Genomic DNA, 24840 nt, shown 5'->3' on the forward strand with positions numbered 1-24840 from the left:
ATAGACTGCCCAATAGCCAGAGAGAATTGGACGGGAAAATCTGTAGAGAGATAGCATACCAATGTAAGAAGCAGAACGTTGTAATGGTAGGAGATTTTAACTTTCCACATATTGACTGGGACTCCCTTACTGTAAAAGGGCTGGATGGGTTAGAGTTTGTCATATGTGTACAGGAAAGTTTTATAAATCAATATATAGAGGCACCAATGAGAGAGGATGCAATACTGGATCTCCTATTAGGGAACCAAACAAGTCAGGTGACAGAGGTATGTGTCGGTGAACATTTTGGGTCCAATGACCCAAAAGTTAATTATGGATAAGGATAGGTCTGGTCCTCGAGTTGAGATTCTAAATTGAAGAAAGGCCAATTTTGTGGAAATGAGAAATGATCTAGGTAGAGTGGAATAGGAAAATCTTGTAAACTTCAACAGGTGTACCACGGAGAGCATTCTGGCTGGTTGCATCACTGCCTGGTATGGAGACGCCAACTCTCAGGGCAAGAATAAACTCCAGAGGGTTCTTAACTCAGGCTGTGACATCACAGGCACCAGACTTCACTCCATCGAGGATATCTACAGGAGGTGGTGTCTTAAAAAAGCAGCCTCTATCCTCAAAGACCCCCACCACCCAGACCATGTCCTCTTCACTCTGCTACCATCGGGGGAAAAAGGTACAGGAACCTCAAGAAGAGCACCCAGTGGCACAAGGACAGCTTCTTCCCCTCTGCCATCAGACTCCTGAACGGTCAATAATTTTTTGAACCAAAGACATGGCCTCACTCTCGTACACTATTTTTTTTTCCTTACATGATGCAGTTAGATGGTTATAATATGTATATTTGCACTATGGTGATGCCACAAAACACCAAATTTCATAACTTGTTCATGACAATAAATCCTGATTCTGATGTGTTGTTTTCTGGCAAGGGTGTGTTCAGTAAGTGGAAGGCCTTCAAAGGGGAAATTTTGAGGGTGTCGAGTTTCCATGGTCCTGTCAGGATTAAAGGCAAAGTTACCAGGCATAGGGAACCCTGGTTTTCAAGGGATATTGGTGAACAGGTTAAGAAGAAGAGAAAGGTATATAGCAAGTATAGGCAACAAGGAGCAAATGAGGCACTAGAAGAGTGTAGAGAATGTAAGAAAATACTTAAGGAGGAAATCAGGAAGCCAAAAAGGAGACATGAGGTTGCTTTGGCAGCTAATGTGAAGGTAAACCTGAAAGGTTTCTACAAGTATGTTAAGAGTGAAAGGATAATAAGGGACAAAATTGGTTCCCTAGAAGATCAGAGTGGTCGTCTGTATGTGGAGCCTCATGAGATGGGGGAGATCTTAAAACAGTTTTTCTTTTGCATCAGTATTTACTCAGGAAAGTGGATAAGGAAGGAAGGGAAACAAGCAGTAGTGGCATGGAACATGTAGAGATGAAAGAGGAGGAGGTGCTTGCTGCCTTACAGTGAATAAAGGTAGATAAATTTCCCCGGGCCTGACATGATATTCCCTTGGACCTTGAGGGAGACTAGTGTAGAAATTGCAGGGGCCCTGGCAGAAATATTTTAAGCGCCAGAGGATTGGAGGTAGCTCATGTTATTCCGTTGTTTAAAAAAGGCTTCAAAAGTAAACCAGGAAATTACAAGCTGGTAAGCCTGACGTCAGTTGTGGGTAAATTATTGGAGGGAGTTCTAAGAGATCGGATATACAAATATTTGGACAACCAAGGGCTGATTAAGGAAAGTCAACATGGCTTTGTGTGTGATAGGTCGTGTTTAACAAATCTTGTAGAATTTTTGAAGAGGTTACCAAGAAAGTAGATGAAGGAAAGGCTGTGGATGTTGTCTACATGGATTTTGACAAGGTCCCCCATGGGAGGCTCGTTCAGAAGGTTCAGACTCTAGTTATCCATGGAGAGGTTGTAAAATTGGCTGAATGGGAGAAGACAGAATGGTAGTTGATGGTTGCTTCTCAGACTGGAGGCCTGTGACTAGTGGTGTGCCTTGGGGATCGGTGCTGGGACCATTGTTGTTTGTCGTTTATAATAATGTTCTGGATGATAATGTGTTAAATTGGATCAGCAGGTTTGCAGATGACACTAAGATTGGAGGTGTTGTGGACAGCAAAGAAGGCTTTCAAAGCTTGTAGAGGGATCTGGATCAACTGGAAAAATGGGCCAGAAAATGGCAGATGAAATTTAATGCAGATAAGTGTGAGGTGTTGTATTTTGGAAGGAAAAACCAAGGTAAGACATACACAGTAAATGGTCGGGCACTGAGGAGTGTGGAGGAGCAAAGGGATCTGGGAATTCAGATACATAATTCCATGAAAGTGATGTCACAGTTAGACAGGGTTGTAAAGAAAGCTTTTGGTAGCTTGGCCTTCATAAATCAAAGTATTGAGTACAGGAATTGGGACGTTATGGAGAAGTTATATAAGACATTGGTGAGGCCAAATTTGGAGTATTGTGTGCAGTTCTGGTGGCCAAACTATAGGAAGAATATCAGTAAGATTGAAAGAGTGTGGAGAAGATTTACTAGGATGTTGTCGGGTCTTCAGGAGTTGAGTTACAGGGAAAGAATAAACATGTTAGGACTTTATTCCTTGGAGTGTAGAAGAATGAGGGGAGATTTGATAGAGGTTTACAAAATTATGAGGGTATAGACAAAGTAAATGCAAGTTGGCTCTTTCCACTTAGATTAGGAGAGATAAATACGAGAGGACATGGGTTTTGGGTAAAAGGGGTAAGATTTAGGAGGAAAATTAGGTGGAACTTCTTCACACAGTGGTGGGAGTGTGGAACGAGCTGCCATCTGATGTGGTAAATGCGGGCTCAATTTTAAGTTTTAAGACTAAATTGGAAAGATACATGGATGGGAGAGGTCTGGAGGATTATTGGACTGGGTGCAGGAGAGCGGGACGAGAGGAATGATGTCTCAGCACAGACTAGAAGGGCCAATTGACCTTATTTCTGTGCTGTTGTGTTCTCTGGAGTGCAAGGCTGTTCATGTGACAGCACTCAACGAGCTGATCTATCTCCCTCCTGTACGCTTCCTCAGTCCCGCCTGTGATTCTGCCGATGACCATGGCGTCTTCGGCAAATTTGTAGATGGCATTGGAATTGTGCCTGGCCACGCAGTCATGGGGGCAGAGTTAACAAGGACATTTTAAAACAAGTTCTCAATTCTTCTATTTCCAATTGCAGAAGGAGACCACTTAAAGAATGACTCAACAGTGACTGTGGATTACAACACCTCTGATCCAACAGTTAGATGGGATTCCTTTGAGAACTTCAACGTTCACAATGAGGATAGCTTGGAAGGTACTGGAATGTAATTTAGAACTTGTGCTGAGTTCATTTCCGGTGTTGCTGGTGAGGCCTGAAATTTCGGTTACAGCCTCCCAGGGACGCTGCGAGACCGGCTGAGTTCCTGCAGCATTTCTGTGCGTTTACCACAATCACAGTGTCTTCCATGTTTCAGTCCAGGCAGGCAATTATTCCGAAGTGCCCCTCAAATTAGGACACTGAACTGTTTTGTTGAGCTGCGAAGTGCAGGTTGTCCTGTCCTGATGTCGTTACCATCTGTGGGTGTGTGCAGCGTTGTCTCCCGCGTTTCACAGCGGTGACGGAACTTCAAACGTAACTTCATTCCTGCTGAAGTGCTTTGGGATATTTTGAAAGGGCACTTTGAGTTCAGCTATTTTCTTTAAGATCGAGAGCTAGTCTAATCGAATCTCTGTGGGGCTTGATAGAGGGTTGTCTGCAGGCGCTGAGATTGTAGTAATGCTGGAGGAACTCAGCCGGTCTCGCAATGTCCATGGGAGGTAACGTTCTATTACTGCTGTCTCAGGCCGCATCCCTTCTTCAAGGTATAAGCAAAAAGCAGGCAGACACCTGAATTGAAGGCTGGGGAGAGAAGGGGGAAGAATGGGAGGGGAGGAGTCCAGATCAACAGACAAAAGGGATTAATTGGATATGATCAGAGGAAAGGTGAGAATTGATTTTAGTTCTCTTGGTGTAGCGGTTAGCGCAGTGCCTTTACAGCGCCAGTGATCAGGACCGGACTGGGGTTTGAATCCCGCGCTGCCTGTCTTGTACGTTCTTCCTGTGCCTGTTTTGGTTTTCCCCGGGGGCTCCGGTTTCCTCCCACTGTTCAAAATGTATCGGGGGTGTAGATTAATGGGGTATAAATTGGGTGGCACGAGCTCGTGGGCTGAAACCTGTTACCATGCCGTAAGTCTGCATTTAAAGGACTCAGAGGAAAAGGAAAGCAAGAGAGAAAGCTGGGGAAAAGTGACTGGGAGAAGAAGAAGAAAGCGGAGGGGGGGGGTTCTTTACAGAATATATGCCCCAGGTGGGGCATTTAGAATGAGAAGATACAGTCTCAGGAAAAGAAGCCTCTGGGGTTGTGTCTCGTGTCTTTTAACTTTGTGGTTTGCATCCTTGAATATTTTCACTTACTGAGCCCCCATCCATCTGAAGGGCAGAGAATTCCAATCCTCTGAGTGAAGAAAGTTCCAATTATTTTGTTACTGGATCACTAGGTCACAAAGCAAAATAGAAAGAATGCAGACTTAGGAAAGGATGGAGAGTTGGGCAGAAAGGTGGCAGATGGAGCTCAATCTGAGTAAGTGTGAGGTGATGCACTTTGGAAGGTCAAACCAGAGGCTGAGAACAGGGTTAATAGTCGGTTACTTAAGGGTGTGGAGGAACAGAGGGACCTTGGGATCCAAATCCATGCATCCCTCAAGGTCACTGTGCAGGTTGATAGGATAGTTAAGAAGGGGTATGAGACGGATGCACACACACACAGACTCAGACACACACACACAAACACCCACCCACACACACGGGGACACACAGACATACACAGACTCAAACACACACACACACACACACACACACACGGGGACACATAGATACAGACTCACACACACACACACACACATCCACACCCCCCCCCCACACACACACACACACACACACACACATGGGGACACACACAGATGCAGACATACACAGACACACACACCCACACACACACCCCCCCACACCCACACACACACACAGACACCCACACCCTCTCCTTCCCCCTTTTTCTGGTTTTCTGTCTTAATGTGATTGGCACAAGGACTAAGTTGTACACATACAATGGCCTGCTGCTGCAAAGAATGGCATTGTGGGCTGGGTCTAATCTGATAATCCCTGCATTTCCGAGAGCTCAGTCGAACACTGCATTATCTCAGTGCCTGAAAACAGGCTGGTGTCAGAGAGCCAAGGCACCTCTGTTTATAAAAAACCATCTCCATATTTTAAACAATATTCCAAAGTATTAATCTGTAAAGCGAATAAATCTTAACTTTAGGAGACAAGGACATCCCCCTACAAGCCATTTAAAGAGGTTGTCTCTCTTCATTAGATAGATTTGGGATTTTTTTTTAAGGGATACAAGTGGTAGAGGCAAGGTCCGGCATGAACTGCCCATCCTGAATGCCCCACCCAGCCACAATCCGACACCCCAAAGCTTGGTAAAGTGGAGTCAAGAGGTGACAAAATTCTTTGAGGGACCCATTCGCTTGCCACAGCTGTCAAAGTTGTTGTTATGAATCCTTATAATCTCATGGGATCGTGCCTCAAATTCACATGACAGGAAGCTGCAAGATTCAAGATTATTTTTATTGTCAGGTACTAAAATAGAAAATGTGATATTGCACAAAACTTACTTTTGTCAGACGAAGATTCACCATCAGCAGAAAGTGCCCTTTGCTCTTTCCAGTCAGAGAAGCAAAAGAGAGTCCCCCCCCCAGGGTCAACAAGTGTCCATAAATTGGGTGGCGTGAAATGGCCTGTTACCATGCTGTTTGTTCAAATTAAAATTAATTATCTCCTGCCCTGTGGGACCGTGCTCCTCCCCCCCGCCCCTCCCCGCACCATTTTGTTTGGGTGCCTGCTGACATTTTGTCCACACCTTGATGAAGGGTTCAACCCCGAAATGTCGATTCTGTATCTTTCTCTTTGCTACATAAAGGGACCTGGTTTGACCTGCTGAGTTTCTCCAGCGTCGTGTTTTTACCTCAACAACAGGGTCTGCAGTCTTTCATGTTCTTGAAGGGAGAATTAATTGAGGTATATAAAATGGAGAGACCTTCACGGAGTACGCAGCGAAGTAGAGAAGTGAGTTGCTGGAGGCAGAGATGTAAGGTGATTGTGCAATCGATTCCCCCCTTAGGACTCTGCTCGAAATTTATGGGCCCCACTCCCTGTGAAGCAGTCGAAGTTTGGTCTCTTCCTTACTTCTCTCCTGTCCACCCTATCAGATCAGATACTATTTATTGTCATGTAATAAAACAGAAATTACACTTAAAGGCAGACAAAGAGTCACCATTAGCGTTGCCCGGCGTCCCTTAAAGTACGAGAGAAGGAGAAGCAAAAGAGAGTCCCCATCGGAGTGGCCATGGATTTTCCTTCAGCGCTCCCGCACAGGCTCCGGTTCAATCCATTGGCCAACCCGAGCTCCAGATCCAAACACGGTGAGGAGGCCTTCAGTGCCCAGGGCCCTTCGGGGGCCCTTCTTGCCCTCAGCCACCCTCTCGAATCCTGATTTTGACACCTGGATACAAAAAAAAGAGATATTTGATGTAAATTATGAAGGGATCAATCCTGAAACATTGGTTCTACATCTTTATCTTTGCTACATAAAGGGACATGGTTTGACCTGCTGCTGCGTTTCTCCAGCGTCGTGTTTCTGCTTCAACCACGGTGAAAAGAAAACAAGGCTTTTACTTAAATGTGCTGTAGCCCTAGTTGGGGTGGTGGGGGGGGGGCAGTCCCCATTGAGAATGCCTGGATTAGACAGTGGTGGGTGTCTTAGAGGATGTGGGGGGTGGGGGCAGTAAAAACCCAGTTTAAAAATCTGAAAGAGCCGTAACAAACAATGCCACGGACCAGGAACCAGGAAGTTGGAGTAACCTAAAGTCCATTTCCTGGCAGCACAGGCATCTAAGCAAAATAACCTTGATGAAGGGCTCAAGCCTGAAATGTGGGTTCTGTATCTTTACCTTTGCTACATAAAGGGACATGATTTGACCTGCAGAGTTTCTCCAGCGTTGTGTTGTTACTCCTCCTGCCTTGTAAATTTCTCTTGTTGGGACTCAGACATTTTGTGTTCAACCAATTGAGGTGTGACTGCTTGTCATTCTGAGACAAGCAAGCACTGCCATGTACATCAGAGAAAAGCTCCATCCCACCTTCAGAAGAGCAAAACCCTGACTTCCACAATGGAGTGTAGCCAAGTCAAGTTTCTTATCCTCTGATTGTACAAGTACAATCCGACGAAACAGTGTTCTCCGGTCCTCGGTGCAAAACATGCAGACACACACCCAGACATAACACATACAAATAATATATACAAGTATTTGTATAAATAAATAAATATTGTTCCATGAATATGAGAGTCTTGGAGGGTAAGTGTGAGCAGCTCCTTTGGTCGTTCACATTCTCACTGCCCGTGGGTGGTGGTGTTGGCTCTGAAACTCCTGGATCTCTTCCCCGACGGGAGCAGCTGAAAGATGCTGTGTTCAGGGTGGAAGGGGGTCCTCAATGGTTTTGCGTGCCCTCTTAAGACAACGATCCCAGTCAATCACATCGATGGGAGGAAGGAGGGAGACTCCAGTGATCCTCTCTGCCACTCTTATGTTCCTGTGGATTGACCTCTGACCCATTTCTCTGTGGCAACCATACCACACAGTGATGCAGCCGGCCAGGACGCTCTCGATAGAGCTCCTGTAAAAGGTTGACGTGACGGTGGCTGGTAGCCTTGCTGGCTTCAGTCTTCTCAGGAAGTACAGTCACTGTTGCGCCTTCCTGACAAGTGAGGAGATGTTGAGTGTTCACAATAGGTCACTAGTTAAGTGAACTCCAAGGAACTTGGTGCCTCCACTCTCTCCACTACAGAGTTGTTGATATGTAGTGGAGAGTGGTCATTCCCGGTCCTCCTGAAGTACGCGATCATCTCCTTCATCTTGTCCATGTTGAGACTCAGGTTGTTACTCTCGCACCATTTCACGAGATTCTCCACCTCTTCTCTGTAGTGCGTCTCATCGTTGTTGCTGACGAGGCCGACGACTGTTGTTAAGCGGATCTATGCACTGAACTGCAATCAGTAAATGTGCAGATGTCGACTGCAACCACTGGTTGTGATTCTTGGCTGCTGTTATATTCAATCCTTGTTAACACAGATGTGTAAGCACCGGGAATGTGGATATATTTCCTTTTAATCAGTGCTTTCACTCACTGCTGGGAGGAAGGAAAGTGTTTGCTGGAAGTGGTCTGTAATAACATGCTCGAGGACCTGGCTGGTGCTTGGACCTTTCACCTGAGTTTGAATTCAGCCTAAACTAACATGATCAATGGTCTCCGTGTCTGCAGAGCACAGTCAGCACAGAGAGAACCTGTCCTCAGTGGCAGCCAGACATGTGGCTGGTCATGCAAGTCTCTATGGTTGCTGCAGAGAAATGGATCAGAGGTCAATCCACAGGAACATAAGAGTGGCAGTGAGGATCACTGGAGTCTCCTTCCCTCCTCCCATCAATGTGATTGACCGAAATCGTTGTCTGAAGAGGGCACGCAAAACCATTGAGGACCCCTTCCACCCTGCACACAGCATCTTTCAGCTGCTCCCGTCGGGGAAGAGATCCAGGAGGATCAGAGCCAGCACCACCAGGCTGAGGAACAGCTTCTTCCCACGACCAAAGGAACTGGACACACTAACTACCTGAGACCCTCATATTCATGAAAGAATATTTATTTATTTGTATAGATGAAATACTTGTTCTGCATGTGTATTGTTTGTCTGTATGTACATTACGTCAGGGTGTTTGGCACCGAGGACCGGAGAACGCTGTTTCATCAGATTGTACTAGTACATTTGGATGACAATAAACTTGACTTGCATCAATTCCAACTTGCCTACCCCCCCAAATTCGATTGATGCCATCCCTGGCTCAATGGGCAGTATTCTCATTCCTTGAACAGTGGGTTCAAGTCAAACTCTGACATATGCACTTGGGACTTTGTGCCGGTGCTTGGGGATGGAGGACTTGCACTTGGGACTATGTGCCGGTACTTGGGGGTGGAGGTCATGTTCTAAGGTGCTGCTGTTTGGAGGCGGAAAGAAAAGGACACCTCCCCTCACTCACGTCCAACAATTATCTATAAAATACATTCTGCCCTCTGTCACTTTAAGGGCACGCCCAGCCTACCCTCCACTTCTGTAAAAGCCTGTGTTGGATGAGATATTCGCCCAAGACTCCATCAGCCCTGTTAGGTTGAGGTAAATGAGTCTGTGGTGAGATTTTGAAGGTTGTCGTCCTCAAAATAAAAATATGGTGGGGCTCTTTCTTTAGCCAGAGCTCGGAGAACCTCTGGAATTTGCTACCATGGGGGGGGGCTGTGGAGCCCTGGTTGCTGGGGATATTTAAGGAAGAGATTGATAGATATCTGAATAATCAGAGTATCAAAGGTTCTGGGGAGAAGGCCGGGGAGTGGGGCTGAGGGGGAGAATGGAATGGAGGAGCAGACTCGACGGGCTGAATGGTCTACTACTCCTATATCGGATGGTCTTATGTTAATAACACACTCTTTTATCTCATTGTAGTGCAGTGGGTCTCAACTTTTTTTTTCGACTCACATACTGCCTTAAGTAATCCCTCACTCACCACAGAGCACCGATGCACAGGCTGGGAGATAATTTCACTCCGTCTGCACCAGTGACGGACCTCCCAGTGGCCAGCCATTTCAGTTCTGCGCCCCATGCTTGTCCATGTCCTCATGCACTGTCCTGTCAAGACCACCCGTAAATTGGAGGAGCACCACCTGATTTTCCGTCTGGCCACCCTCCCAACCGGATGGTGTTAACATCGACCTCTCTGGTTTCTGCTCATATGCTCTCCTCTTTCCCCTTCCCTTCCCCACCTCTCTGTCTCCTTCCTTCCAGCTCTCCACCCCCCCTTCCCTCTCCAGTCTCAGAGTCATTCCCCCCCCCCTTCCCTCTCCAGTCTCAGAGTCATTCCCCCCCCCCCCCCCCCGCTCAGTTTGCTCCCGCCTCCACCTCCTGCCTGTGGGACTGTGCTCCCCCCCACCACCAGTTGTATTTGGATACCTGCCTACATTTTGTCCACACCTTGATGAAGGGGCTCAAGCCCAAATCGTCGGTGATGCATCTTTATATTTGCTACATAAAGGACACTGTTTGACCTGCTGAGTTTCTCCAGCCTCGTGTTTATACTGACAACCACTGATGTAGCATTTGTACATATGGATTATAAATGTCACCACAAATCTAACGAAATTTTCTTTCTGTAAGAAGTACCTCACACGCGCGGCCCACTAGATGGAAGCCTGTACGCCAAGGTGAAAAAGAGGAGTCCGAGCATTGGCACAGCCAACGGGAGCCCATTGAGTGTCACGTCTGCCCACTGTGGCCACACCTTGTCTGTCAGCACGGATTCTGGCCACTCCACCGCCTCGGCTAAGACAGAGGAGCACACCACTAGCACGAAGCAAGCTCCTTCGCAGGTGGAAAAGGAACAGTTGGATCGTTTGCTGAGTGGCTTTGGCATGGGTGCAGGGGTAGCTTCACAGAGCCGTGCCAACGGCCGCTCTGGCGCCAATGAAAGGGAGACAGACATTCTGGATGACGAGGACGCTGGTGAGATGAACCGTTTTGCCACTCTGCCGGGAAACCTCCACCATGCCACCCACCCTCACCGAGCTAGCCGCCATTCGGCAGAGCACAGGACGCTGAGTTACGGTCATGCTCCCAAAGGTGCACGGAACGATGCCTACTACAGGCCTGATGCGACGCTGGAGAGAAGATGGCCCACGTTTGAGAGAAACGCAGGGCCTATGGGTGACATTGGGGTGGAAGGCAGACTACACGATCCCGGTCAGCGCCAGGCAGCAGCGATGGAGAGGGTGAACTACCAACGGCCCCGCAATGAAATACTCCAGGTCTACCCACCCACGTTTCATCAGTATCCCTGCTCAGAGCGAATGCCTCCTGCTCTAATCCATCGAATCAGGCACAGGGATGATGCTCAGAGAGATCATGAACTGAAGGCCACCAGGAACCAGCTAATTGATTACCACCAGTTGGAAGACCTTCTGGATGGACAGCACGTACAGTTTTTGGAGCACGATCCTCCAGACATGATGACCCACAATTGCGGTTGTCGTAACTGTTCCTTAAAAATGTCAGAGGAAGAAGTGGAGAGGTCTGCAGCAGCGTTTAATGCCATGAAATTAGACCACGAATCTTTGTACCAGCACGCTTGTCCTCCTGACCTGGACATGTGGCAGCATGGTCATCTGAAGCCACACCTGTTAAGCCACTCTATCAGAAATGGGCAGACACCCCAACCAGTTCCCCTGCTGATGCCCACGCACTCGTACACTCAGTACCCAAGAGGGCATGGATGCCCCTCATTTGGTTATAACCACGGACATGCCAATATGCCAATGCCAACCCCAATGGCTCACGCATACTCCACTCCGATGTCACCGCTGTCTCACAGACAACTTCAGAGAAGCATGGAAGGATCTCCTGAATCGCATGTCCCCTACGCGAGGCACCCGGAGCTGAGATACAGCCCGGATTACCAGCAGCGGCCACACTGCCGTTGCCCATACGACCATTACCAGGAGGATCAGTGTGCCAACAGAAGCTGTGAGGTCTACCCAGACAATCCGCTCATGACGTCCCCAGCACTGGAGCCGTGCGCTCAAAGCCCATCGGGGCCTGCTCCCGTGTCACCAGTAAGCCTGGGTGTTACCCGGGTTTTGGCCACGAACCCGAGTGCTTGCGATCGAGTAGTGGGGCGAAGTGATGAAGGTCCACAAAGCCTGGAGGCCACACTCCCACACCAACTGCCTGGTAAGTGGAGCTCAATTGTGCCCCTTTCCTGATTGCCTTAGGTCATTGTTCAATGAGAGGGAGCTTCTTTCATTCACAACCAGACTCGAACTGAACCGGGAATTTCTCATAGCTCATGCTTAAGATATTTGTGGACCTATTTTCATTGCAGTTAAGTAACAGGGTGAAAATATAATTGTGAGGATCACCAAGTATATTCCAGAGAACAGTGGTTCTCAACCTTCTTTGGTCGAAGGCCCAACTAGTTTCCGGCCTAATATTGCCACTAGTGGCAATAGCTGAGCAATATTTTCAAGTCAAAGGCATCTCTGTAAGAAACACATCTATATTATCTAATTTAAAGTATTTTATTTTGGAATCAGAATCAGAATTTATTGTCATGAACAAGTCACAAAATTCATTGTTTTATGGCAGCGTCATAGGGCAACATTTCTATGAACCGCCTTACAAAATAAATAAAAATAGTGTACGAAAAGTCAAAGTGCGGCAGTGTCTTTGGTTCATTGATCATTCAGGAATCTGATGGCGGAGGGGAAGAAGCTGTCCCTGTGCCGCTGAGTGCTCGTCTCCAGGCACCTGGATCTTGTTCCCGATGCTCGCAGAGTGAAGGGCGGTGGGGGGGTCTTTGAGGATAGAGGCTGCTTTCTTAAAACAGCCTCATTTTGATGTCCTCGTTGGAATGAAGTCTGGTGCCTGTGATGTCTCAGGCTGAGTTAACAACCCTCTGGAGTTTATTCTTATCCTGAGATTTGGCTCCTCCGTACCAGGCAGTGATTCAACCAGTCAGAATGCTCTCCACGGTCCACCTGTAGAAGTTTATGAGAGTCTTCGGTGACGTCCCGAATCTCCTCAAACTCCTTACAAAGTATATCTGCTGGCAAGCCTTCTTTGTGATTGTATCAACGTGGAGGCTCCGGGACATTTTAAAAGGACAAAAAAACACTGCAAGCATAAACTGAACTTAAAAATTCCCAATCAAAATTGGCAGCACGGTTGGCATAGCGGTTAGCGCAATGCCGTTACAGCGCCAGCGATCGAGACCGGGATCTGAGTCCCGGGCTGTCCGTAAAGAGTTTGTATGTTCACCCCATGTCTGTGTGTGTTTTCCACGGGGGGCACCAGCTTCCTCCAACCATTCGAAATGTACCAGGGGGTGTAGGTTAATGGGGCATAAATTGGGCAGCACGGACTCGTGAGCCAAAATGGCCTGTTACCGTGCTGTAGATCTAAATTTAAATTTAAAAAAAAATCAAAGCTCAAACCATTTTAATGTGACCCTGGTTCCTAAAGTTTCTTCACTAGTTTGCACATCCTTGGTTCTGTTGTAGGTAATGTCCCCCTGAGATCTGCTTCCACTTCAGAGCAGCTTCGTGCCTTTGTCTTCAACTGCAGCAATATTGAAAAGCCTGATTCTCAAAGACACACGTCTTATCTTATAAACATCCGCCTCTTGCGTCTTGACTGAAGTGAAGCCGTATGAAGACAGAAATCACACCTTTCTGAATTAGTCTGAATCCATTTCGTGTGGAGACCTGACACGAACTGAGTGCTGAGCACCAGATGGCCTCACTGACCTCAGTGGCAGGTTGCCTGCCACCCCACCCAAGGTCACCCGGGAGGACCAAGACTTGACCTTAGACACCCCCTGACCTTAGTGGGTTGGGAAGTCTTCGTGGGTCACATGGAAAACCGCTGTGGCTCACCATTGGTTGGGAACCGCCACCTTAGAATGTAGACCATAGATCGCAGAATGGGCAGCACGGTTGGTATAGCGGTTAGCGCAAAACTGTAACAGCGCCAGTTACTCGGGTTCGAATCTGGCGCTGTGCGTTCTCCCCCGTGTCTGCATGGATTTCCACCAGGCACTACTGCTGTCGACTGTTTTAATTGCAGCCACCACCCTCACATCTCCACTTCCCCCTCCATCTTCTTTAGATGCCTGCCTGCTTTTTGCTGAAATCTTGATGAAGGGCTCAGGCCCGAAATGTTGGTCATGTTTCTTTGCCCTGAAGAACACTGCGTGACCTGCTGAGTTTCTCCAGCACTTTTGTGTATTAAACTACAATCATGGGTGTCGGCAGACTTTCGTGTTTAATGACATTACTCATTTTTAAGGAACATGGGTACATCCCACTTTACGAAACTAGAGCATTCCTATGAAACCGTTCGTAAGCTGAAATGGCGTAAAGCGACGACCGATTCACGACTCTTGAAGGCTATTTTCGTGAAAGCAAATTTTTGTAATTTGAGTATTCGTAAAGTGGGACTGTGTGGCTTGGTACGACGACACCAACATCTCCAAATTTGCCGATGATACCACGGTAGTGGGTTGTATAAAGGAAGGGGGATGAGTCAGCGTACAGGAGGGAGATTGAAAACTTGGCTGAATGATGAACCAACAACAACGTCACACTCAATGTCACCAAAACCAAGGAGATGATTGTTGATTTCAGGAAGGGAAAACCAGAGGTGGATGATCCAGTGATCATTGGAGGATCAGAGGTGGAAAGGGTGAGCACATTTAGGTTCTTGGGAGTCACTATCTGGGAGGATCTTTCCTGGACCCAACACACTAATGACATAGTGAAGAAAGCTCAGGAGTTAGCGGAGGTTCGGTATGACATCGGAAACCCTGGCAAATTTCTAAGTGTTGTGGTGGAAAGTGTGCTGCCCGGTTGCATCATGGTCTGGTACAGGGACACCAATACCCCTGAGCATAAAACCCTGCAAAAGGTAGCAGACAGCCCAGGATATCACAGGCAAAACCCTCCCCACCATCAAGAACATCTACGGGGAACGCTGCCGTCGAAGAGCAGCGTCAATCATCAAGGATCCGCACCACCAGCACATGCTCCGTTCTTGCTGCTGCCATCAGGAAAGAGGTGTAGGGGCCACAAGATTCGCCCCACCAGGTTCAGGAACAGCTGCTCCTCCCCCACCATCAGACTCCTCAACAACAAACTCAAAACAGGGACTCATTTAAGGATCTTACTTGAGCAATTGATTTTTTCTCTCTCTGTACTGCACAGTTTGTTCATTTCTTTATTTGTTTACATAGAAACATAGAAGATAGGAGCAGGAGTAGGTCATTCGACCCTTCGAGCCTGCTCCGTCATTCAACGAGATCATGGCTGATCTTAAAGTTCAGTACCCCGTCCCCGCCTTCTCTCCGTAACCTTTAATACCCTTATACTGAAGAAATATATCTAATTCCCTCTTAAATATATTTAATGAACCTGCCTCTACTGCCCTCTGTGGCAATGAATTCCACAGATTCACCACCCTCTGGGTCAAGAAATTCCTCCTCATCTCGGTCCTAAATGGTTTGCCTATTATCCTCAAACCATGGCCCCGGGTTCTGGATTTTCCCATCATTGGAAACATCCCATCTGCATCCATTCTGTCCAGTCCTGCAGAATTTTATATGTCTCTATGAGATCCCCTCTCAATCTTCTAAACTCCAGCGAGTACAATCCCAATTTGCGCAATCTTTCCTCATAAGTCATTCCTGCCATTCCAGGTATCAGCCTGGTGAATCGCCTCTGCACTCCCTCCATTGCAAGAACATCCTTCCTTAGATAAGATGACCAAAACTGCACACAATACTCCAGGTGGGGTCTCACCAAGGCCCTGTACAGCTGCAGTAAGGTATCCTTGTTCCTATACTCAAACCCTCTTGATATGAAGGCCAACATACCATTTGCCTTTTTAACCGGCTGCTGTACCTGCATGCTCGCCTTCAGAGACTGGTGTACAAGTACCCCTAGGTCTCTCTGCACTTCCCCATCTCTTAATGTATTGCCATTCAAATAGTAATCTGCCCTCCGGTTTGTATTACCAAAGTGGATAACCTCACATTTATCCACATTGTAGTGCATTTGCCATGTATCTGCCCAGTCCCTCAATTTATCCAAATCACACTGGAGCTTCCTGACCCCCTCTTCCGTGCACACAACCCCTCCTAGCTTAGTGTCATCTGCAAATTTGGAGATATTCCATCCAATCCCCTCATCCAGATCATTAATGTAAATTGTGGGGTCCCAGTACAGATCCCTGTGGCACCACACTGGTCACCGCCTGCCACTCAGAAAACGAGCCATTTATCCCAACTCTCTGTCTTCTACCTGCCAGCCAGTTCTCAATCCACATCAATACTTTGCCCCCAATCCCATGAGCCTTGATTTTGGAAGCCAGTCGTTTATGCGGGACCTTATCGAAGGCCTTTTGGAAGTCCAGGTACACCACATCCACTGGCTCTCCCCCATCTATTTTACCTGTCACCATCTCAAAGAATTCAAATAGATTTGTCAAGCACGATTTACCTTTTGTAAATCCATGTTGACTCTGTCCGATCCCTTCTCTGCTAGTCATATGTATGTTGAGTCAGGGTCGGAGCCAGAATGTATGTTAGAGGGGGGCATTAGTGTTTTAGAGGGTGGCTCGTTCAGTGAGGGAGGGTGGGTGGTTGCTGGCCAGGACCTACCTGTCATTAACACCATCTGTCCCTCCGTCGTGGGGTACGAGGACACTCTTTTTATTGCATCAAGCGTCACTAGACGCTACTGACACGATGCACTCTAGTGACGCGGCCAGGGGCGGGTGGAGAGTTGCTAATGAGTATCAAGCTAGACCCACTGACGGAGAAGGAGCTGGGGGGATGGGTCTGGCAGCCAGGGATGGGGTGGGCACAGCACCTCGCTTGGGGGAGGGGAAACACCCGTGAATGCCCTCCCTTGGCGCTGACCCTGCATTGAGTACAGTTTTTTCTTGCACTGCCAATAAGTGGTAATTCTGCCTGGCCCACAGGCAGGACAGACCAGAGGGCTCGTCTACTGAGGCTATATGTGGAACAGGAAAGGTATGTCCATACTAATGGGTTTGTATTATAGACCACCCAATAGTCAGTGAGAATTGGAGGAGCAGTTCTGTCGAGAGATAGCAGACAGCTGCAGGAAACATAAGGTTGTGATAGTAGGGGATTTAAACTTTCCACATATTGACTAGGACTCCCAGACTGTAAAAGGGTTGGATGGCTCGGAGTTTATCAAATGTGTTCTGGAAAGTTTTCCAAATCAATATATCGAGGTACCAGCTAGAGAGAGTGCAATACTGGATCACCTATTAAGGAATGAGACAGTCGGGTGACAGAAGCATGTGTAGGGGAACATTATGGGTCCAGTGATCATTATACCATTAGTTTCGAGTTAATTATGGAGAAGGATGGGTCTAGGCCTTGGGTTGAGGTTCTAAATTGGAGAAAGGCCAATTTTGAGGAAATGAGAAAGGATCTAGAATCTGTGGATTGGGATGTTGTTTTCTGGCAAGGACCTTCAAAGGTGAAATGTTGAAAGTACAGAGTTTGTACGTTCCTGTCAGGATGAACAGCAAGGTTACCAGGTATAGGGAACCTTGGTTTTCGAGGGATATTGGGGATCTGATTTGGAAGAAGAGAGAGGTGTATAGCAGGTAAAGGCAACAAGGAGCAAATGAGGTACTTGAGGAGTATAAAAAAAATGCAAGAAAAACCTCAAGAAAGAAATCAGGAGGGTAAAAGAATTCATGAGGTTACTTTGGCAAACAATGTGAAGGAAAATCCTAAGGGTTTCTACAAGTATATTAAAAGCAAAAGGATAGTAAGGAACAAAATTGGTTCCTTGAAGATCAGAGTGGTCAGCTTTGTATGGAGCCAGAAGAGATGGGGAAGATCATAAATGTTTTTTTCCATCAGTGTTCACTCAGGAAAAGGGCACAGAGTCGTAGGAAGTGAGGAAAACAAGCATGGAACCTGTACAGATTAAAGAGGAGAAAGTGCTTGCTGTCTTAATAAGGGTGTATATATCCCCAGGGCCTGACAAGATATTCCCTCGGACCTTGAGGGAGGCTATTGTAGAAATTACAGGGGCTCTGGCAGAAATGTTTAAACTGTCCTTAGCCATGGGGGTGGTGCCGAGGGATTGGATGGTAGCTCACGTTGTTCTGTTGTTTAAAAAGGGCTCCAAAAATAACCCTGGAAATTATAGGCCGGTGTTCTAAGAGGTTGGATATACGATTATTTGGATAGCCAGAAACTGATTTGGGATAGTCAGCATGGCTTTGTGCATGGTAGGTCATGTTTAACCAATCTTAGAGTTTTTCAAGGAGGTTACCAAGAAAGTTGATGAAGATGACGAAAGTTGATAGCTGTAGATGTTGTCTACATGGACTTTAGTAAGGCCTTTGACAAGGTCCCACATGGGAGATTAGTCAAGAAGGTTCAGACACTAGGCATTCATGGTAAAGTAGTGAACTGGATTTGACAATGGCTGGATGGGAGAAGCCAGAGAGTAGTGGTGGATGATTCCTTCTCAGACTGGAGGCCTATGACTAGTGGTGTGTCTCAGGAATCGGTGCTGGGACAATTGTTGTTTGTCATCTATATCAATGATCTGGATTTTTTTTTAAACTTTATTTATTCGTTCAAAACACAGACAATAAGTAACATATATAAAAATAAACAAAGCATTAACGTTATATTTTATATATATTTAAAAAAAAGAAAGAAAAAAAAAGGAAAGAAACCCCCCCCCCCCTCTTTCAGCCAACTCTCCCAAGGAGAGCCACAAAGCAAAAAGAAAAAAAATAAAGAAAAGTAGAGCATACACATATTAAAATCTAGTCAATACAAATCAAAATGCAAACATTCTGAATATAACAACCACCTATTTATTAAAAACAACTATAAGTTATCCGCAAAACACATGTAACTCCCTCCATTATTAAACAATATTTCATCCCATTATGCCAAAAGTCTCAAATTTAATCATTTCAGGTAAAATCATATCTCTACCGAACACACGTTTTACCAAAGATTGAACTTGATAAAAATACGCTTATGCTTAATCGGACTGTTTAAACCCCGAACTTAAAAGTAGCAAACTTCAACTTTGACATATCCACTAATATTACTAAAAACTAATAACATCAATATATAAAGACTCAGATCAACGTAAATAGGCCCTCCGATAGGAGAAAAAGAAACCACAAATTAAAGTCTAAATAAAATGAAAATAAAAAAAGATAAAAAGAAACCCCCCCCCCCCAAAAAAAACTACCAAAAGGTAGTAATCCCTAAACAAAAGTTGGGTGTGGATCACCCACCAGTAGCTAATGACTAGTAGAACATAGAGCAAATTTCTCCCTCCCCAGCCAAACAAAGAATAACAACAAGATATCATAATGACATAAAAAGAAAATAAAAATAAAAAAGTTCTTCTATTCATCCAAGAAATTCCAGACTCGGCGACCCCATTTCAAGGAAATGGACTCTTTCCATTCCCATTTCTCCCATTTCTGCCGTTTCTTCCATTTCCAGAACAACCAGATTTTTCTTTAGGAGACAATGGTGGGCTACGTCTTTCTCCTCTTACATCTGGCAACGAGTCAGCAAAACTCATTGCTTCACACTCATTCTCAAAAAACCGAGATTGAAAGTCTCCACAAAACACCTTCAACACTGCCGGATAGTGAAAAGTAGACTTATAACCTTTACGCCACAAAACTTCTTTAACTGGATTAAATCGACGCCGATGCTGAATAACCTCTTGACTCAAATCAGGATAGAAAAAAACTCTACTATTCTGAATCATTAACGGAGCTTGTCGTTGTCTCGCGTTTTGCACTGCTAAACGAAGTATCGTTTCTCTGTCCAAATAATTCAAACATCGAATTATCATGGGTCTCGGTAGTTGACCAGGCAGAGGTCTTCTTCTTAAGGCTCTATGAGCTCTTTCCAATACCAGACCTCCAGAGAAATATTCCTGCCCAGTATTTGTGGAATCCAATCTGTAAAAAAACGAAGAGGATCTTGTTCTTCCATACCTTCTGGCAAACCAATAATCTTCACATTATTCCTTCTACTTTGATTCTCCAAATAATCTACTTTCCTCTCTAACTCCCTCTCACGTTCTCGCAATTCTTTAACGGATTTTTCCACCTCCAACACTTTTTCTGTATTAGAAGCAACTAGTTGTTGACATTTCAAAAAAGGAGCCTGAAATTGTTTAAAATCCTCACAAGATGCTTCTACACGTATTTTAACTGTATCCAGTTCCAAACTGAGCCTCTGAGACATTTCGTTCAGCATAGGCTGAATGATAAGGTTTAGCTGTTTACATTGGAATTCAGAAAAGCTCAGCCCTGCTTTCTCTTGCATAGTGTCAGAACCAGGTAACTGCAGCTCCTGCTGCATCTCAACAACAGGCAGTTTAACTACGGGTCTGGACTCCCAGCGATGGCACCCCGACTTCCTCAGGGGGCCGACGCTGTTCTCCCCCTGCAAGCTATTTTTGTTTCAAAAACTCACAAAAAGGACCAAAATATTCAGATTGAAGTATATCCTGGGGTATTTCAAGCAATGGAGTCGTCTTCTTGCGTGCCCCCTCCGTTCAAGTCGGCAGGCTGCCAGAATCAGGATGCACATCGGGGGCACACGCACCTTCCTCCTGAGAACGGGTAATTCCAGCGATGTCCTTTTCCTGGTGAATAGTAGTCATTTTTTCAGCTCCCACAGGCAATGCTTGAAAGAAAGCAAACCTGAAGTTGTAGCAGACTGTTTAGGCTCTAAATGTTCAACACTCCGAAAATGTAGTTTCTTCTGTACTTGAGGTTTAATCTTTTTACCATTAATAGCCATAACAATTCCTTGATACTTTAAACTAAGTTTTAAAAAATTTAAAGCTGAAAACAAAGAGTTAAAAATGGGTTCTTTAAAGTCTGGCCAGAGAGGTCGAGATTACACGTCTAGACTCTACGCCATCTTGCCACGCCCCCATCAATGATCTGGATGATAATGTGGTAAATTGGATCAGAAAGTTTGCAGATTGGAGGCGTTGTGGACAGTGAAGAAGGTTTTCAAAACTTGCAGAGGAATCTGGACCAGCTGAAAAATGGCATTTTGGAAGGACAAACCAAGAAAGGACATACACTGTCAATGGTTGGGCACTGAGGAGTGTAGTAGAACAGAGGGATCTGGGAATAGAGGTACATAATTCCCTGAAAGTAGCGTTACAGGTGGATAGGGTTGTAAAGAGAGATTTTGGAATATTGGCCTTCATAAATCAAAGTATTGAGTATAGGAGCTGGGATGTTATGGTTAAGTTGTATAAGACATTGATGAGGCCAAATTTGGAGTATTGTGTGCAGTTTTGGTCACTGAACTACAGGAAAGATACCAATAAGTTAGAAAGAGTGCAGAGAAAAATTACTCGGATGTTGCCTGGACTTCAGGAACTGAGTTACAGGGAAAGGTTAAACAGGTTAGGACTTTATTCCCTGGAGTGTAGAAGAATGAGGGGAGAGTTGATCAAGGTATATAAAATTGAGGGGGATAGACAGAGTAAATGTAGATCAGCTTTTTCCACTGAGGGGAGGTGAGATACAAACCAGAGGACATGGGTTAAGGATGAAAGGGGAAAAGTTTAGGGGGAACTTGTTCACACAGAGAGAGGTAGGAGTGTGGAATGAACTGCTAGCTGAAGTGGCGATTGCAGGCTCAATTTTAATATTTAAGAGGAATTTGGACAGGTACTTGGATGGGAGGGGTATAGAGGACTATGGACTGGGGGTAGGTCAGTGGGACTAGGCAGAAAAATGGTTTGGCACAGACTAGATGGGCCAAAAGGGCCTGTTTCTGTGCTGTACTGTTCTATGGAATAGAGGGGCAATGCAGAACAACAATACAAAGAGAAAGCAAAGATACCCTCCCTTCCCCATCCCTCTTGTCTCCTTCCCTCCAGCTCTCCACCCACTCCCTCCCTTATCCACCTGTTACCTCCTGCCTGTGGGAGTGTGCTACTCCTCACACCCCTCCCCCCACCATTTTGTTTGGGCACCTGGCCACATTTTTCCACATCTTGATGAGGGGCTCAAGTCCGAAATGTCAATGATGTATCTCTATCTCTGCTATATAAAGGACACTGTTTGACCTGCTGAGTTTAAATGTTTTAATTAAATTTAAATTTAGACATACAGCACGGTAACAGGCCATTTCGGCCCACGAGTCCGTGCCGCCCAATTTACTCCCAATTAACCAACAAACCCCGGTACGTTTCGAAGGGCGGGAGGAAACCGGAGCCCCTGAGGAAAACCCACACAGACACCGGGAAATTGTACAAATTCCTTACAGAGAGCGCAGGACTCAAACCCCAATCGCTGGCGCTGGAATAGTGTTGCACTAACCACTCTGCCAACCGGGCTGTGATTTTACAAAGAGAAAGCATTAAGTGGATGTTCCTTTCACTCCTCTGTTAGAGCTCAACACTGATCCAGTCACTCGGGGAAAGGAAACGTTGGTGTACGGCGTTCCTGGAGAGCTTAGAAACGCCGAGATTCCAAGGCAACGCCACTGTGAAGGGACGGTGATTTGTAACTCTCCTTCCAACATGACGGAAGCATCGACTCCTGGGTCCACCGGCAGCCCTGGACCTAATACTGAAAGGTAACGTCCTCTCTGCAGACAAACTTCCAGTGGCAGATTATGGAGTTGTGCAACCCTTCGGCCAATCTTGTCCATGTTGGCCCAGCTAGTCTCATTTGTCTGCATTCAGCCCCTACCCCTCGAAGTCTTGCTCTCTGTGTACTTGTCCTAATGTCTTTTGAATGGCACAATTCTCCCTGCTTCTAACACTTCCGTATACCTGCCACCCTCCGTGTCCCTCAGGATCCATTTTAAATCTCCTCCCTCTTACCTTAAATCTATCCCCTCTAGATTTCGGTTTCCCCTATCTTGGAGAAAAGATGATGACTATTTACCCTATCCATGCCCCTCGTGGTTTTATAAACCTCTGTGGATTCAAAATTTCTTTATTGTCATGTAATAGTACAGAACGTGTAACATTACACGAAATTGCCTTCTCCCTGCCGTCAGGCAGACAAAGAGTTGCCATCAGTGTTGCCCGGAGACTCTTACAGTGTGAGAGAAAGAGAAGCAGAAGAGAGTCTCCTAAGCCTCCAGGGAGAAAAGTTCCAGCCTCACCTTATAATTCACGGCCACCAGATTGATCAGACTCTCCGCCTTCCGCAGAGGGACTACTCCCTCTGTGAGCCAACTCCTCCCTCCCCACCAATCGTTCCCTTGGCACCTCCCCCTGTGATCACAGGAGATGTTCCACTTGCACCCACACCTCCCCCCGCCTCCCTTAACCACCATTTGGGGCCCCAAACACTCCTTCCAAGTGAAGCCAATGCTTGTGAATCTGCAGGGATGGTCCACTGCTTCCGGTGCTCCCGCTGTGGTCTCCTCTACATCAGAGAGACAGGGAGATCGCTTCATCGAGCACCTCGGCTCTGCCCGCCGCAATAGCATGGATTTCCTAGTGGCCACCCATTTCAATTCTCCATCCCATTCCCTTGCTGACGTGTCTGGCCATGGTCTCATTCACTGAGACCACACGCAAATCAGAGGAACATCACCTCATCTTCCGTCTGGGCTCCCTCCAACTGGATGCCATTAACATCAACTTCTCTGTCTTTCGTTAAACCCCCCCCCAAAATTATTCCCCCATCCCCTTTTCCCCAGCTTTGTCTCTCCCTCCCCATTACCCTCTGTCTCCTTTCACAGAGCCAAAATCAATTCTCGCCTCTCCTCTTATCATGTCACCTTTGACTGTTGGTCTGGACTCCTCCCCCTCCCATTCTTCCCCCTTAATTTCTAAGTCTTTAATTAAGACGCTTGCCTACCTTTTACTCATACCTTGAAGATGGGCTCAGGCCTGAAATGTCGGTTATACATCAGTCCCTCCGATGGCACTGAGACCAGCTGAGTTCCTCCAGAACTCTTGTGTGTTTTTATTGCAATCTCAGAATCTGCAGACGTTCGTGCCTCAGACCCAATACCAATAACCGGCTTTCTCTATCCACCTGATGTCAAAATGACGAATTGCTCGCCCAGAAATCTGTCCCAGCTCGAGCAGCACGAACCCCACCAAGTGGCTGCGTCATCGTGTTGCACTCTTCGTCTGGTCCATTCCACTGAGCAGGGATGAAATTCTCAGCTCACGTCTATCATCTACCACAACCCACTCTTTTCAGATGATCAAGGACTTGGGCCTCGTCTGACCTTGCAGATGTGTCAGAACACACAGTCAGCGTAGAGAGCAGCACAGCGCTGTCACAACTCCAGCGACCCGGGTTTGAATCCAGTGCTGTCTGCAAGGGGTTTGTACATTTGCCCCATGTCTACGTGGGTTTTTTCTCACCCATCAAAAATATACGGGGTTGTCGGTGAATTGGGTGTAATTGGGCAGCACGGGCTTGTGGGCCGAAAGGAGTCTGTTACCGTGCGGTATGTCTAAATGTTTTTAAAAATTAAAATCTATCACAATAACTTGACTGTATTCACGAACGTTGAAAACAGACACGGCCTCCCGTGCCATAAATCTCCACGACTGATTGGTTCTCTGCTCCCAACAGTACATCTTGGCCCTCTCGCCTCTTGGTCAGAATGCTGTGGGATCAAGTTCCTCCACAGGCTCTCCAGCACTGAAATCATGGCTGACATTTCTGTGGAGTGCAGAGAAAATACCTCACTGATGAAGGCTTTGTCTGCCCTCTTTTTGGGGGGGGGGAGTGGGTGGGAGGTGGTGACGGCTGCTGTTTTGAAAAAGAATACGTGATATCTTTGTTCCTCAATCCTCATTATTCAAACGCTCTGGGCATTATTGCACTCCTGTTTGTTGGCGCTTGCTGTGGACGAATCGGCTGCTGGAATTCCAGGCAGCTCATTCCAGGAGGGAGAGAAATGTCCCAAAACCGTGTTGACCAGTCTTTGCATGTTCTGATAGCTATAACTCACTGCAAGTCATGGTAGGTGATCCACGAATGGTTTGATGCACTTTTGTGACAAAACCTTTGCCCATTCCTTTTCCACCCTTGTCCAGATGGAC

At 46.4% G+C, this 24840-nt stretch overlaps 1 protein-coding gene across 11 annotated transcripts in view; it reads left to right on the forward strand.

The window, feature by feature from the left end:
- Window positions 1-24840, forward strand: part of LOC138747322 (tensin-2-like) — a 263792-nt gene that overhangs the window by 191205 nt on the left and 47747 nt on the right. For 7 of the 11 annotated variants that reach the window (XM_069906427.1, XM_069906430.1, XM_069906436.1 and 4 more), the window contains 3 exons: window positions 3193-3309; window positions 10352-11920; window positions 22208-22394. In XM_069906427.1, the coding sequence (XP_069762528.1) occupies window positions 3193-3309; window positions 10352-11920; window positions 22208-22394 (1873 nt within the window). The remainder of the gene's footprint in view (window positions 1-3192; window positions 3310-10351; window positions 11921-22207; window positions 22395-24840) is intronic. The other 4 variants (XM_069906428.1, XM_069906434.1, XM_069906435.1 and 1 more) reach the window with 4 other exon arrangements.

This window comes from Narcine bancroftii, chromosome 12, assembly GCF_036971445.1.
Source record: "Narcine bancroftii isolate sNarBan1 chromosome 12, sNarBan1.hap1, whole genome shotgun sequence".
Classification (NCBI taxonomy): Eukaryota; Metazoa; Chordata; class Chondrichthyes; order Torpediniformes; family Narcinidae; genus Narcine; species Narcine bancroftii.